Source organism: Mytilus californianus, unplaced genomic scaffold (genome assembly GCF_021869535.1).
Source record: "Mytilus californianus isolate M0D057914Y unplaced genomic scaffold, xbMytCali1.0.p SCAF_1, whole genome shotgun sequence".
Classification (NCBI taxonomy): Eukaryota; Metazoa; Mollusca; class Bivalvia; order Mytilida; family Mytilidae; genus Mytilus; species Mytilus californianus.
Window position 1 is genome coordinate 40,097,599 of NW_026262581.1, and position 16,562 is coordinate 40,114,160.

The 16,562-nt window shown below is 32.8% G+C and overlaps 2 protein-coding genes across 3 annotated transcripts in view; one reads left to right on the plus strand and one right to left on the minus strand.

Annotated features, from left to right (window-relative positions):
- The window catches only part of LOC127701625 (terminal uridylyltransferase 4-like), a 697,935-nt gene that overhangs the window by 170,225 nt on the left and 511,148 nt on the right, over positions 1-16,562 (plus strand). The gene's annotated exons all lie outside the window — the stretch shown is intronic.
- The window catches only part of LOC127702112 (proton myo-inositol cotransporter-like), a 117,728-nt gene that overhangs the window by 4,317 nt on the left and 96,849 nt on the right, over positions 1-16,562 (minus strand). Inside the window, exon 8 of the mRNA XM_052206181.1 lies at positions 10,721-10,873. Within this exon, the coding sequence (XP_052062141.1) occupies positions 10,721-10,873 (153 nt within the window). The remainder of the gene's footprint in view (positions 1-10,720; positions 10,874-16,562) is intronic.

A 16,562-nucleotide genomic window follows, 5' to 3' on the forward strand; every position in this document is an offset into this window, starting at 1 on the left:
TTTCTTGCTATTGCGCAATACTGTACGTGCAATTGAAGATTTCTTGCTATTGTGCAATACTGTGCAATTGAAAATTTCTTGCTATTGCACAATACTTATTATATAATAATTTACACATCCTGTTTTGTGTGTATCTCCTACCATATCATTATTATTTGCTTTTAAGTATAAATCAGAAATAACCAACTTAAAATGGAAAATTTTAAAAGAAAAAAAAAAGGAAAACCCCCCCCCCCTTAATTTTTTGAACCCCCTTATAATTCATCACCCCCAAACTCAATCCCAGCCTTCCCTTTGTGGTATGGTACCTTGCAGTACAATTTCAGAGAGATCCATACACTTGAACACAAGTTATTGCCTGGAAACTAGAAAAATGTGTTTTTTGGCCCCTTTTTGGCCCCAAATTCCTAAACGTTTATGGCAATTACCCCCAAACTCAAACCCAGCTTTCCCTTTGTGATATGGAACCTTGTAGTACAATTTCAGAAAGATCCATACACTTACACACAAGTTATTGTCCTGAAACTAGAAAAATGCTTGTTTTTTGCCCCTTTTTTGCCCCTAATTCCTAAAATATTGAGGCAAATACCCCCATCATCAATCCCAGTCTTCCCTTTATGGTATGGTACCTTGCAGTACAATTTCAGAGAGATCCATACACTTGAACACAAGTTATTGTCTGGAAACTAGAAAAATGCTTATTATTGGCCCCTTTTTGGCCCCCAATTCCTAAACGTTTTGGCAATTATCCCCATCATCAATCCCAGCCTTCCCTTTATGGTATGGTACCTTGCAGTACAATTTCAGAGAGATCCATACACTTGAACACAAGTTATTGTCTGGAAACTAGGAAAATGCTTGTTTTTTGCCCCTTTTTTGGTCCCTAATTCCTAAAATTTTGAGGCAATTACCCCCAAAATCAATCCCAGCATTCCTTTTGTGATATGGAACCTTGTGGTACAATGTCAGAGAGATCCATACACTAACACACAAATTATGTCTGGAAGTTACAAAAATGCTTATTTTTGGCCCCTAATTCCTTTACTGGTGGTACCATAACCCCCAAAATCAATCCCAACCTTCCTTTTGTGGTATTGAACCTTGTGGTAAAATTTCATAGAGATCCATTCACTTAAACTAAAGTTAGAGTGCGAAAACCAATGTGTCTTCGGACGACGCCGGACGACGACGATGCCAACATCATACCAATATACGACCACAAAAACCATCATTAAACTAAAAGGGAAACAACTCCAATAAGGGGTCATCAGACCATTTCAACTATGTTGACTCATTTGTGATCTTGTCTTGCAGATCATTTTTCCTGATTTAAGTTTCTATCTATCTATTATATTTTTTTCAGAAATTAGGCAAAAACACAAATAATTAATAAAAATCATCATTAAAGGGAAATAACTTCAATAAGGAGTCAGCTGACGATTTCTATCATGTTGAAATATTTTTTTGTCAGCTGAGCTAAAAATGGTGTCACAGAACTTCTTGCTACCAGTAAAAACATTTCTTCATTAAAATTTTACTATAAGAGTTATATTTCCCCTTAGCTGGCTAATTGAATCAAACCAAAGCAAATATTTGATATTTGTATAATACAATTAATCACTTATTTTCCCTCATTCAAATAAACAGTCTTACAAATAAATTGCCATTCTGTCTCATAATTTGCAGATTTTAGCAAACGTCGAAACATACAAAGGACCCAAAATTTTTAAAAACATACAAGACTTAAACAAAGTTCCTGACTTGGGACAGGCGCAAAAATGCAGTGGGGTTAAACATGTTTTGTGAGATCTCAATCCTTCCCTTTACCTCTAGCCAATATGGAATAAACAAACACACTGCAATGCGCACAGTTTAAAAGAAATCTGAGTACGATTTTAGAATAGGTAACAGAAGAAACTAAGCAAAATTGACAATGATCAACATAAACTAACAAAGGACTACTAAGCCGTCTAATGAGTTCCATTGCAACTGATCACACTTTAAACAGTATAAATGGGATGAAGTATTGATACTTTTATCTTGCATTAAATTCATATATCAAAGATTCAATCAAATTTTATTTTTATTCAAATCTGTTTAATTTCAGTTTGGTCTTGGGAGTCTATGCATCGGAAGATCAAATTAAACATATGAGAATTTGAAAGAAGAAAAGCTTTCACCGACGGTATAGGTCATAAGATTGCTTTAAAGACATCTGTTCCCAAAAACTTATCATAAGTGAAACAAAAGTGCACACCTGAAATGTCTTGCCTGTTTTACTGACTATTGATTTTATGTTGAAAGTCTTAAAGATAAAAGTTTTTCTACAAGTATGACATACACTTAACATTTTTAAAGATCCATGACAATGAGGTCAAGGTCAGATAAAAACTGTCACATAGACAGGTAAACCTTACAACTAATCCATACACCAAATATAGTTGACCCATTGCTTATGGTAATTGAAAAACAGACCAAACCACAAAAACTTAACTTTAACCAATGAACCATGAAAATGAGGTCAAGGTCAGATGATACTGGCTAGACAGACATGTACACCTTACAATCATTCCATACACCAATTATAGTTGACCTATTGCTATTAGTATTTGAAAAACAGGCCGAAACAAAAAAACTTAACATTGACCAATGAACCATGAAAATGAGGTCAAGGTCAGATGACACCGGCTAGACAGACATGTACACCTTACAATCATTCCATAAACCAAAACTAGACGACCTTTTGCTTAAAATACTTTGGAAACAGATCAAAACACAACAAGAGTGCACACGCTGAAATGTCTCGCCTTCTTTACTAATCATTGATATTATGTTGATAGTCCTAAATATAAAGCTTTATTACAACTGTCACATAAACTTAACATTAACCAAGAAAACTAAACATTGACCCATGAACCATGAAAATGAGGTCAAGTTCAGATGAACCATGCCAGGCAGGCATGTACAGCTAACAATTCTTCCATACCACAAATATAGTTGACCTATTGCTTATAGTTTAAGAAAAACAGACCAAAACACAAAAACTTAACACTGAGCAATGAACTATGAAAAATGAGGTCAAGGTCAAATAAAACCTGCACGACTGACATATAGATCATAAAATATTTCCATACACCAAATATAGTTGACCTATTGCATATAGTATTAGAAAAAAAGAACAAAACTCAAAATCTTAACTTTGACCACTGAACAATGATAATGAGGTCAAGGTCAAATGACACCTGCCAGCTGGACATGTACACCTTACACTCATATATAGTAGACCTATTGCATACAGTATAAGAATAAAATGCTTCGCAGGGCGCAGCTTGATACGACTGCAGAGGTCGAACCCTGAACAGTTGGGGCAAGTATGGACACAACATTCAAGCTTGATACAGCTCTGAATTTGGATTGTGATTAAATATTTGACACAGCATAGGTTTCTGACACAGAATGAATGTGGTCTAAGAACTTAAAAATCTTAAATTGGACATTCACCTATTATGGTCCAATATCCAAAATCTAAATACATGGTTAGATTCAGCATATCAAAGAACCCAAAGAATTCAATTTTTGATGAAATCAAACAAAGGTTAATTTTGGACCCTTTTGACCTCAATGTGGACAAAGTTGATAACAGGGCCCAAAAATCAAAAATCTAAATACATGGTTAGATTCAGCATATCAAAGAACCCCATATATTCAATTTTTGTTGAAATCAAACAAAAAAAAAGTTTAATTTTGGACCCCGATTTAGACCAACTTGAAAACTGGGCCCATAATCAAAAATCTAAATACATGTTTAGATTCAGCATATCAAAGAACCCTAAGAATTCAATTTTTGTATGGACACAACATTCAAGCTTGATACAGCTCTGAATTTGGATTGTGATTAAATATTTGACACAGCATAGGTTTCTGACACAGAATGAATGTGGTCTAAGAACTAAATATTTTAAATTGGACATTCACCTATTATGGTCCAATATCCAAAATCTAAATACATGGTTAGATTCAGCATCTCAAAGAATCCAAAGAATTCAATTTTTGATGAAATCAAACAAAGTTTAATTTTGGACCCTTTTGACCTCAATGTGGACAAAGTTGATAACTGGGCCCAAAAATCAAAAATCTAAATACATGGTTAGATTCAGCATATCAAAGAACCCCATATATTCAATTTTTGTTGAAATCAAACAAAGTTTAATTTTGAACCCCGATTTGTACCAACTTGAAAACTGGGCCCATAATCAAAAATCTAAATACATCTTTAGATTCAGCATATCAAAGAACCCTAAGAATTCAATTTTTGTTAAAATCAAACTAAGTTTAATTTTGGACCCTTTGGACCTTAATGTAGACCAATTTGAAAACGGAACCAAAAATTAAGAATCTAAATACACGGTTAGATTCGGCATATCAAAGAACCCCAATAATTCAATTTTTGATGAAATCAAACAAAGTTTAATTTTGGACCCTTTGGACCTCAATGTGGACCAATTTAAAAAACGGGGCCCAAAATCCAAAAACTTAATACATGGTTAGATTCAGCATATTAAAGAACCCCAAGAATTCAAGAATAAAACCACATTGAAATTGGTCAAGAAATAAGCAATTTATACGAAGTATCTTCTTTTGCACAATACTGTGAAATTGAATATTTCTTGCTATTGCGCAATACTGTACAATTGACAATTTCTTGCTATTGCGCAATATTGTGCTATTGGATATTTCTTGCTATTGCGCAATACTGTGCAATTGAAGATTTCTTGCTATTGCGCAATACTGTGCAATTGAAGATTTCTTGCTATTGTGCAATACTGTGCAATTGAAAATTTCTTGCTATTGCACAATACTTATATAATAATTTACACATCCTGTTTGGTGTGTATCTCCTACCATATCATTATTATTTGCTTTTAAATATAAATCAGAAATAACCAACTTAAAATGGAAAATTTTAAAAGAAAAAAAAAAGGAAAAAAAGAAAAAAAAGGAAAACCCCCCCCTCCAAATTTTTTGAACCTCCTTATGATTCATCACCCCCAAACTCAATCCCAGCCTTCCCTTTGTGGAATGGTACCTTGCAGTACAATTTCAGAGAGATCCATACACTTGAACACAAGTTATTGTCTGGAAACTAGAAAAATGTGTTTTTTGGCCCCTTTTTGGCCCCAAATTTCTAAACGTTTCGGGCAATTACCCCCAAACTCAAACCCAGCTTTCCCTTTGTGATATGGAACCTTGTATTACAATTTCAGATAGATCCATACACTTACACACAAGTTATTGTCCTGAAACTAGAAAAATGCTTGTTTTTTGCCCCTTTTTGGCCCCTAATTCCTAAAATATTGAGGCAATTACCCCCATCATCAATCCCAGCCTTCCCTTTGTGGTATGGTACCTTGCAGTACAATTTCAAAGAGATCCATACACTTGAACACAAGTTATTGTCTGGAAACTAGAAAAATGCTTATTTTTGGCCCCTTTTTGGCCCCCAATTTCTTAACTTTTCGGGCAATTACCCCCAAACTCAATACAGCTTTCCCTTTGTGATATGGAACCTTGTAGTACAATTTCAGAAAGATCCATACACTTACACACAAGTTATTGTTATGAAACTAGAAAAATGCTTGTTTTTTGCCCCTTTTTTGGCCCCTATTTCCTAAAATTTTGAGGTAATTACCCCCAAAATCAATCCCAGCATTCCTTTTGTGATATGGAACCTTGTGGTACAATGTCAGAGAGATCCATACACTTACACACAAGTTATTGTCTGGAAGTTACAAAAATGCTTATTTTTGGCCCCTTTTTGGCCCCTTATTCCTTAACTATTGGTACCATAACCCCCAAAATCAATCCCAACCTTCCTTTTGTGGTATTGAACCTTATGGTATAAAATTTCATAGAGATCCATTCACTTAAACTAAAGTTATAGTGCGAAAACTAATGTGTCTTCGGACGCCGGACGACAACGACGACGACGAGGCCAACGTCATACCAATATACGACCGCAAAATTTTTGCGGTCATATAAAAACAGACCAAAACACAAAAACTCAACTATAACCACTGAACCATGAAAATGAGGTCAAGGTTAAATGACACCTGCCAGTTGGACATGTACACCTTACAGTCCTTCCATACACCGAATATACTAGATCTATTGCTTATAGTGTCTGAGATATGGACTTGACCACCAAAACTTAACCTTGTTCACTGATCCATGAAATGAGGTCGAAGTCAAGTGAAAACTGTCTGACGGGCATGAGGACCTTGCAAGGTGCGCACATACCAAATATAGTTATCCTACTACTTATAATAAGAGAGAATTTAACATTACAAAAAATGTTAACTTTGTTTTCAAGTAGTCACTGAACCATGAAAATGAGGTCAAGGACATTGGACATGTGACTGATGGAAACTTCGTAACATGAGGCATCCATATACAAAGTATGAAGCATCCAGGTCTTCCACCTTCTAAAATATAAAGCTTTTAAGAAGTTAGCTAACGCCGCCGCCGCCGGATCACTATCCCTATGTCGAGCTTTCTGCGACAAAAGTCGCAGGCTCGACAAAAACTTAACATTGACCATGAAAATGAGGTCAAGGTCATATTACACCAGCTAGACAGACAAGAACACATTACAACATCATTCCATACACCAACTATAGTTGACCTATTGCTTACAGTACCTGAAAAACAGACCAAAATACAAAAATTAACAATGACCAATGAACCATGAAAATGAGGTCAAGGTCAGATGAAACCTGCTAGCCTGATATGTACCCCTTATAATCATTCCATACACCACATATAGTTGACCTTCTGCTTGTAGTATCTGAAAAACGGACCTAATCACGTAACTTTAAACTTGATCACTGATCCAGGAATTGAAAGTTGCAGGCAAGACAAAAATTGGGCATGTCAAGTTTGTTTCATATTGGAGGCAATTTCAGAGATTGTAGAGTTCAATAGAATTTAAATGGAAACTTTATATGTACCACCATTGTTACTATGTTTGCAACCTGATTAAATCAAATGTCTATTGTTTGCTTGTAGAGAGTTTTCCAATCATCATTCGTGGCATGTTTCAAAACATTTTGAGTAATTTAAAATAGATTTTTGATGATTTTCCATTTTGAAGCCATTTTTTTTCTTATTTGAAAAAAATCAGGTTCATTATTAGAGGATTGTCCATACACCATTTCAATTTAGCTTTTGGTGTGCATTTGCCAAGTAGTTTAGGAGAAGATGGAAATGTAATTGTCCAGGGGTTTCAATGGTAATTATGTGCCACCAATGCCACCATGATTGCCACTAGATTGAAATAAAAGCATGATTTTTTTTATTACACCGAGATAAGTCTAGATAGGTCAGAAAAGGGGGGGGCATATCCGCTAGTGTCCCGCTAGCACATTTATGAGTCAGGCACAGAAACAAATAATTAATAAGAATGCAAACAGATCAAAACCAGTACTAAATCATCTCAGAAAATATAAGTATTGATGCAAACAGAGCAACACAAGCACTTTGAAAGTTTACATTTTTGGCAACTGACCAATGATTTTGACTCCAGGTATTAATTCAGGCCTTCATGATCTACAAAAACATAGATTATAATGTTCAATTTCATTAAATTACGAGCACTTTATTAATCTTTTATGTATTAATTCTGTCCACCTTTTTCAAAAATTGGGACTGATCAATAGTTTTTGACACCAGAATCAATTTGGAATATCATAGCACAAAAAGAGGTGTGTCCAATTTTTCATTTTTAAACAAAAAGAGTTCACGGCAAATTCGTTTCCATTGTTAATGAAAGTAATACATCATCTACATATGAAAAAAGCATCTGCATAAATTCATAAATTGAGATGGATTATGTCTTAAAATTTTTTTAAGAAAACTACGTTTTTACCAAAATTAATTTTTCAATTTTTCATATTCAAATTATTAAAAATTTTCTTATAGATACTATCTTTTGATTGTAAGAAGCTTCTGTCAAAGTTTGGTAAAAATCCAGAATGGTTTATAAATCTAATAAATGTTTTAAAAACTTTAACTAAAGACTGTATATAATGTTAACTGGAAGAAAAACTAAGTCCATTTATTAGTAATATATGGAAAAACAGGAAATATATTTTTGCAAAATTTCCTTGTAGATACTAGCTTTTGATCATAAACAAGCTTCTGTCCAAGTTTGGTACAAATCCAGAATAGTTTAAGAAAGTTATTAAAATTTTAAAAACTTTAACCACAGAGTGAATGTAATGTTAACTGGTAGAAAAACTAAGTCCATTTATAAGTAAAATACGGAAAAACAGGAAATATATTTTTACAAAATTTACTTCTGGATACTATCTTATGATCATAAACAAGCTTCTGTCCAAGTTTGGTAGAAATCCAGGATAGTTTAAGAAAGTTATTAAAATTTCAAAAACTTTAACCACAGAGTGAATATTTGTGGACGCCGCCAACGACCGAATGTAGGATTGCTAGGTCTCGCATTTGCGACAAAAATCGCAGGCTCGACAAAAATGTTGGACAGACATAGATTGACAAAGTGAAAATTATAGAGCTCCCGCATCCTTGATACAACGCCCTTATTTATTTCGTAAAACTTAATTCCCCCTTCGCTTTGGCCCTGGTATCATCCCGAGACTCCCATATTAGCCCGAGGCTTAAGCCGAGGGACAATATGGGTCAAGGGATGATACCAGGGCCAATATGGAAAAGACATGTTATAATATATTTATTACATATTTAAGTTCTGCAGAAAAGAGAAAAACGTTCAATTATAACTATTTGATTAACCACAACAAGTAAATTCTAAAAAGATTTATCACATTTTCCATCAATTTTTTTCATTCACTGCAAACAAATTTATTGTAAAATTTCCCTTTATTTTTGAATATGGTAATACACAAAAGCGAGAATTTTGCATAACTGGGGCTAAATCGATAATAGTTGGTTGGACATTGTTACTAGTGGCCATTGTAGCAGAGTTATCATAATTTTCAATACAAACACTGTCATTGTTCGCTATTGCTGTTAAGGACGCAATGATGTCACGTCATTTGGAATCGGGGCACAATAACCAATAACCACTTTTTTGCCCAGGGCAGCAATATGAGTAGGACAATTTTGTGGTTATTACATATGCAAAATCCCCAATGTTTTCGTAACAAATATGTGATCATAGTCAATATTAACCTGCTTTTCCTCTGAAAACTGTTTATCTTTACTTACAGGCCCAGAGGACCTAGAGAATATTATGAGAGATGAATGTATATTTCACTATTGGGTGTTCAATATGCTTCAAGACTTCGTTTATTGTATATATAATCAACTTCTTTTAAATTAACCTATAACCAATTTTACCAAACAAATAATTTTATATAACATGTACATGTCTAAAGCAAAGTAAGCATACATGTTACAGGGGTGGATCCAGCCATTTATAAAAGGGGGGTTCCTAACCCAGTATAAAGCGGGGTTCCAACTATATGTCCACATTCAAATGCATTGATCGTCCAAAAAAGGGGGGGTTCCAACCTGTTTTCAAAGTTTACTATACATAACTTAAATAATTCACATATCAAACAATTACAGATAATTATATTTCTCATACAAATTATTTCATAAAAAGTAAGCATTTAATAATTTTATTGTGTTTTCATTTCAATTTTGATCTACAATTACAATTGCAGCTGAAACTGGAACAAAAAAATGGCTGGTTTGCTTTTTAAAATAAAATTACTTGTTTTATCTACAGAGAACATAAAAAAACACATGGCCTAATGGCTGTAACAGATGGCCCGAGAACACATTTATTTCGTAGTGCATTTTTTTTTAGTTAAAACGCTTCTTAAAAGGTCTTTAAAAAAAATGCACCTGCTGTATTCAAAAAAGGTGTTTATAGTGTAGCATACCTGTCAACCTATGACAATGAAAATGCAGGTCATGACCTGAATAGAAGAATGAAATCTCAGGTCATAACGCATACAAACTTTTTTGAGCTGAATTTCAGTATTTAAGGGACATTTTTCTTATAATTTATATCAAAGTTTCCAAAACATGTCCACATGGTTATGTAATTTAAAATTGTACATTTATTTATTTCATTGCACTTGAAGGCCATTGATAGATTTGTGTTACATTGCCTTAATTTCTTTTCATATTCCATGATATACATTGTGCCAACTTGTGTTTTCTTTACATAAATTTGTGCAGCTTTTAATCAGTAGAACATATCATATGTTGATATTATGTTGTGTGTACTACTTTGGGACAAATTATATCAAAATTATAGAAAAGTCGATCTCTTATAACTCAAATATGGACGAATTTGTGTTAAGGGGGTTTATAATTCAGTTTGACAGCTTCATGCAGACATACTAATTTTTGACCTTTTCAAACTGGACCAATTCACTACTTTATCTTAAAATTCATGCCCCAAATTTTTTTTTCATGTAATGTCATCCCCCTTCATCCTATTTTATGCATAAAATAGAATAGAAAGAAATTTGGAAGAAGCATGAAAAAAATTGGCAAGTTATACACTGTCCACACTAGGGAATCTATTGTCCCTGGACCAGACAGGGTAAATGAATATTAGGCATAAATTTGTACCATGCATGCAATTATATAAAATTATGAGAAAATCACAATGTATAATCTATAAATAATTATGCAAGAAAAGTCAATAACTCACCATACTTAGTAATCTGTTCTGTCAGAGTTAAAAATGACAGTGATACAGTCAGATTAAATATCCAATTGAATGATGTAGAAATTGCTGTACATGTACTTCTTGCCCACAATGGATATATTTCTGAATTGATAGTCCATGGCATTGGACCCATACCTAAGATAAAAATATTGTTGACTTCTTAAAATAACTCTTTTAAACAATCAAATATCCTAGTTTAAGTTAGTATAGTAAGTTAAGGCTTTTTAGAGTCAATTTAGGCAATAATACTCACGTTTTTGGAAAATATCTACTTTTTGCAATAATAGACTTACATTTGACACTGAGATATGTCTTGCTTTTTGTGTAATTTTGATAGTACATGTATATGCAAATGTTGAAATTAAAATTGCAAAACTTAAACATGTAAATTATGCAAAATATGCAAAGTCAATGAACCATGCAGGGCCAAATAACCACCATGGAAATGAGAAATGCACATGCTTATAAAATTGCATACCAAATACCATTGACTTATCATAAGTGGTTTCCTTTTATCTAACATAAACACAAACTTTAACTTGTAAACTATGCATAAGTTTTAAAGTCAATGAACCATGATGATAGTACAGGACTATATATTCTTCATGGAAATGAGACTTGCAAATGCTTATACAACTGCCTACCAAATATTATTGACTTAACATTAGTGGTTTATTCTCAGAAAACCTTTTCCTGTGTTTCAAAATTTATTCAGTAAACATACAAAGGCATTGGTTTAAATAAAAACTACAATATACCCATACATCAAATCACAACATTCAAAAGCTGGCTTGCCTCACCTGAGTAGGATACACAAAACAGCAACCTAATGCCATCAAAGTTCAATATTACTATTGTCCCTATAAACTAAGCAGATTCACTCACAAGTAAAAAGCTACCACTGCCAACTGATGCTCACCAAAATGCACATTAATATTGAGAGAAACAATTTTTTTTTCCAGGGTTCAAAATACTAGTTAGTGTGTTGGAGGGACAAATAGCAAATGAATAAACATGTACTAATTGCTAATTTTTCAGCTGTATAAATGTATCAGTAGTAAGTGGTTCATAACTGACATGATTTATAACATAATTTTCAATAATTACCCGTCGATAAATTATAAAAATTATTCAGAAACAAAGTTTAAACTCCCTCATGCAAAGTTGATCTTAATGATTATGGCTACTCTTTTAAGTATAAAATAAGGAGATTTGGTATCATTGCAATTGAAACAAGTATCCACTGTTGACCAAATTCTTAGGTTTGAGCATTCATGAAGAAGGTAAATTCAGCTTAGGATGCACACAATTTTTAAAGTTATTTTCATTTACTAGCATACTAGATTTTGGTCATAAATCTATGTTTCTTCATATTCATACAAAGGGCTTTCACATGTTAAGGCTTGAACATTCCTGATGAAGGTTAAACCAGCTAGTGCTTCAAACACACAAAATTTATAAATATTTTTTTTTTAGGATTCTTCCCCTTACATATCTTCATCTGTGAAAGTTTTATTCAAATCAAGCAAGGGATAATCAAGTCTTATCTGGAAACCATTTGTTTCTGACATATAGACTGAATGACGAACGTATAAAGCAATAGCTATACATGTAACATGTTTCCTAATTATTTTGGAGAGCCTTATAAAATCTGTAGTGGAAATTCAAGTTCAATCTCCTATTAAACTACACTTTATTACAAACAATTCCAATAAAATGCTCAAGGAAATTTAATGAAATATGAAAATAAAGGGATATGAACAGATTATTTTGTTGGAATGTAGTATGTTAGGTCTTATTTCATAAGTGAGCATCAGCACAACCATTAACATGTTTAAGGTAGCACAACAGTTTATTTATTGGAAATACAACTGTTTATGCTTGAAATGCTGTATCTTTGTTATCAGTTGAGATATAAAGACAGAATGTGTTATCTGTTGAGATATAAAGAGAGAAGAGGTACACATTTGTTGTAATTTCTTTTTTCAATAACCATCAACAACGAAATATTCTTTCATAAGCAAAGGATACAAGCTCAAAAACTGTGTCTCAGATATTCAATAGCAAGTTCTATTTCGGATTAATTGCTGGATCTATTTTAGTTCCATTAACCTAATAATCGCCAATATTCAAATTGTATAAAAATAAGGAGATGTCATATGATTGCCAAGAGACAACTATCCACCAGAGTTTAAATAAGTGGATATAAGCAATTATAGGTCACTGTACGGCCTTCAACAATGTGAATAAACTGCTTCGCTGAGCACAGCTTGAAACGCCCGCAGAGGTCCAACCCTGAACAGTTGGAGCAAAAATGTACACAATATTCAAGCTTGATACGTCAGGTCTGAATTTGGATTGTAATTAAATATTTGACATATTATAGGTTTCTGAATAAATGTAGTCAAAGAACTTGAAATTGGTTATATGAATTGAATTTATATTCAATTAAAGATTTCTTGCTGTTGTGCAATACTTAGTAAATCTGTTGTCAGACTATCAACAAATAAAGTTCAATAACTTCTCAATGTTATATCAGAAATTTATAAAAATAATAAACTGTTATCACAGAGATATGTCTCGCCTTTTTGTAATTTTGATAATGCAAATGTTGAAATTAAAATAGCAATACTTTAACATGTAAGTTATGCAAATATTCAAAGTTGATGAACCATGACTGAAGGTACATGGCTAAACAATCTCCATGGAATGAGATGTGCCAATGCTAATACAACTGCATACCAAATACGATTGACCTATTATAAGTTGTTCCCTTTAAACAAACCTAAACACAAACATTAACTTGTAAACTATGTAAAAGTTTCAAAGTCAATGAACCATGATCAGGGGTGGGGCTATATAATCTCCATGGAAACAATACTTGCAAATGCCAATAAATTTGCATACTAAATATCATTAACTTAACATTAGCAGTTCATCTTAAACTGATCTAATCACAAACTATTACATGTAAACTAAGCAAAAGTTTCAAAGTAAATAGACCATGACTGAGGGAGCGGGGCCAAATATTCTCCATGGAAATAAGATGTGCCAATGCTTATACAACTGAACACTAATTAGCATTGGCCTACCACTAATGGTTCCCCTTGAACTGACATAACCACAAACTAATACATGTAAACTATGAAAAGTTTCAAAGTCAATAGACCTTGACTGAGGGGGCGGGGCCAAATAATCTCCATGGTAATGAGATGTTCCAATGCTAATACAACTGCATACCAAATATCATTGACCTACCACTAGTGGTTCACCATGAACTAGACCTAATCACAAACTAATACATTGTTGACGCAAATCTGAACCCCTAACAGGATCATGTAAAAATTAAACATTAACACACACAACAAAAATAAAATACCACATAACATTGTCAACTGTGACATCTACCTTAATAACGCACATGACTTAAAAATAAGTTATAAAGAAACATCAGATATGATTCATGATTAATAATTCTCTAAAATAAGATATGATGTAACACAATGTATATCTATTTTCAAATTATAGTCAAATATAATTAATAGTTCCAAATATTTTTCTTTCATTTATCACAAACTAATACAGGCCTGCAACCTATCAATGTCAACAACTTTAAATGTAATGAAATATATCCTATAATAAAAATAGATTATTATCAAATTAAAGTAGTTCATTTCATAAAAAAATATATAAAGCATACAGAAAATTAGTTTTTACAGAATAACAAACCAACCTACCACAAAATTCTTCAAAAAATTTACCAAAGAAAAGAAAAAAATATATAGCATTTAGAAAATTCGTTTTTACATAATAACAAACAAACCTACCACAAAATTTTTCAAACAATTTACCAAAGAAAAAGAAAAAAATTCACAAAATTTTATTTATCATTAATACAATGACTTTTAAAAATCTATAAAACTTATCTGTAATTATCTTCAAAATGTCTAATAATGAACAGTAAATTTCTAACTTTATTTATACAGTCCTATATAGCTTATAATCATTAACACTTAGAAAACAGAGAATTTTCAAATAAATCTGTCAATCCAATTATAATTGTGTGAGACATTTACCAGATGCTCTTATCTATCAAGAGGTGAAAATTAGTCATGTTAGAAATTTATCCTGTTGAATTTACTTTAAATAAAGCTAATACTAACAATGACCACTGTCCTTTCCTCCATCTTGATATCTATATCATGAACGGGAAGCTTAATACAAAAATTTATGACAAAAGAGATGATTTTTCATTTCCTATCGTTAATTATCCATTTTTAGATGGTGACGTTCCCTTGTCACCATCTTATGGTGTTTATATATCTCAACTTGTATGATTCGCTCGTGTATGTAACAACGTATTAGATTTTAGCAAGAGAAATTTATGTATTACTGAAAAATTATTACACCAGGGTTTTCGATATCATAAACTAGTCAAAACATTTACTAAATTTTATCATCGGTATAAGGACATCATTCGTAAATATAACTCAACATGCAGACATCTTATAGTTCGGGTATTTCACATCCAATCTTTTATGGTAATATTCTTTACAAAGCACAAAAATGTCAATATTCACCTCAAAAGCTAACAAAACCTTTAAACAGACTTATTAAGAAGGGATATAGTTACGATACTGTTGTCAGGTCATTAAAGATTGCATATTTTGGCTTTAATATTGATTCACTTATAGGGTCTTTGCATCGGAATTAAACACATTTATTCCAAAAAAACAGTTGTTGGCATGATACGGGTTATGTTCTTCTCATATATTTTATGATGGTATGATACTAAACCCCTAACGGGAGGGATTGTACTTGATTTTCATATGATAAAGACATAATCTTCCAATCAGTTTAATTGAGTTCTGGAGCTGGCATGTCAGTAACTGCTAGTAGTCCTTTGTTCATTTATGTATTATTGTCATTTTGTTTATTTTCTTTTGTTTCCTATTCTGACATCGGACTCGGACTTCTCTTAAACTGAGTTTTACTGTGCGTACTGTTGTACGTTTTTTTTTTCTACATTGGCTAGAGGTATAGGGGGAGGGTTGAGATCTCAAAAAACATGTTTAACCCCGCCGCATTTTTGCGCCTGTCCCAAGTCAGGAGCCTCTGGCCTTTGTTAGTCTTGTATCATTTTTAATTTTAGTTTCTTGTGTATAATTTGGAGTTTAGTATGACGTCCATTATCACTGAACTAGTATACATATTTGTTTAGGGGCCAGCTGAAGGACGCCTCCGGGTGCGGGAGTTTCTCGCTGCATTGTAGACCCATTGGTGGCCTTCGGCTGTTGTCTGCTCTATGGTCGGGTTGTTGTCTCTTTGACACATTCCCCATTTCCATTCTCAATTTTATAGTGTAATTAAACTTCATATATATAATTAACCATTTCTGTTCAAAGAGAAATAACTCAATCACATTGAAAATACCACTTTTGGATATTAAAAAGGGCAATAACTCAACAAGGAGAAAAGCTAAAATCGTGAAAATTGAACTTGACCTTCATTTAGTCACAGGTAACAACATATCCAAATTTGAAAAAAAAATTGTCAAAGCATTTTCATGTTATTGAGGAGACACTGTTTGGCAGCCGCCTGTCTGCCCACCCGCTGTACATCCCCAAATCAATGACTGATATTTCCTTTCGAAAATCTGGTTAAAAATGAAAAGAAATGTTTTCAAAATTTTACTCTGGATACTGTATTTTGGTCATAAACAAGCTTCTGTCCAAATTTCATAAATGTCCATGAAGGTTAGACAAAGTCATTGATGTCTAAAAAAACTTTAACCACAGACTGAACCTTAATGTTGTCACCGCCG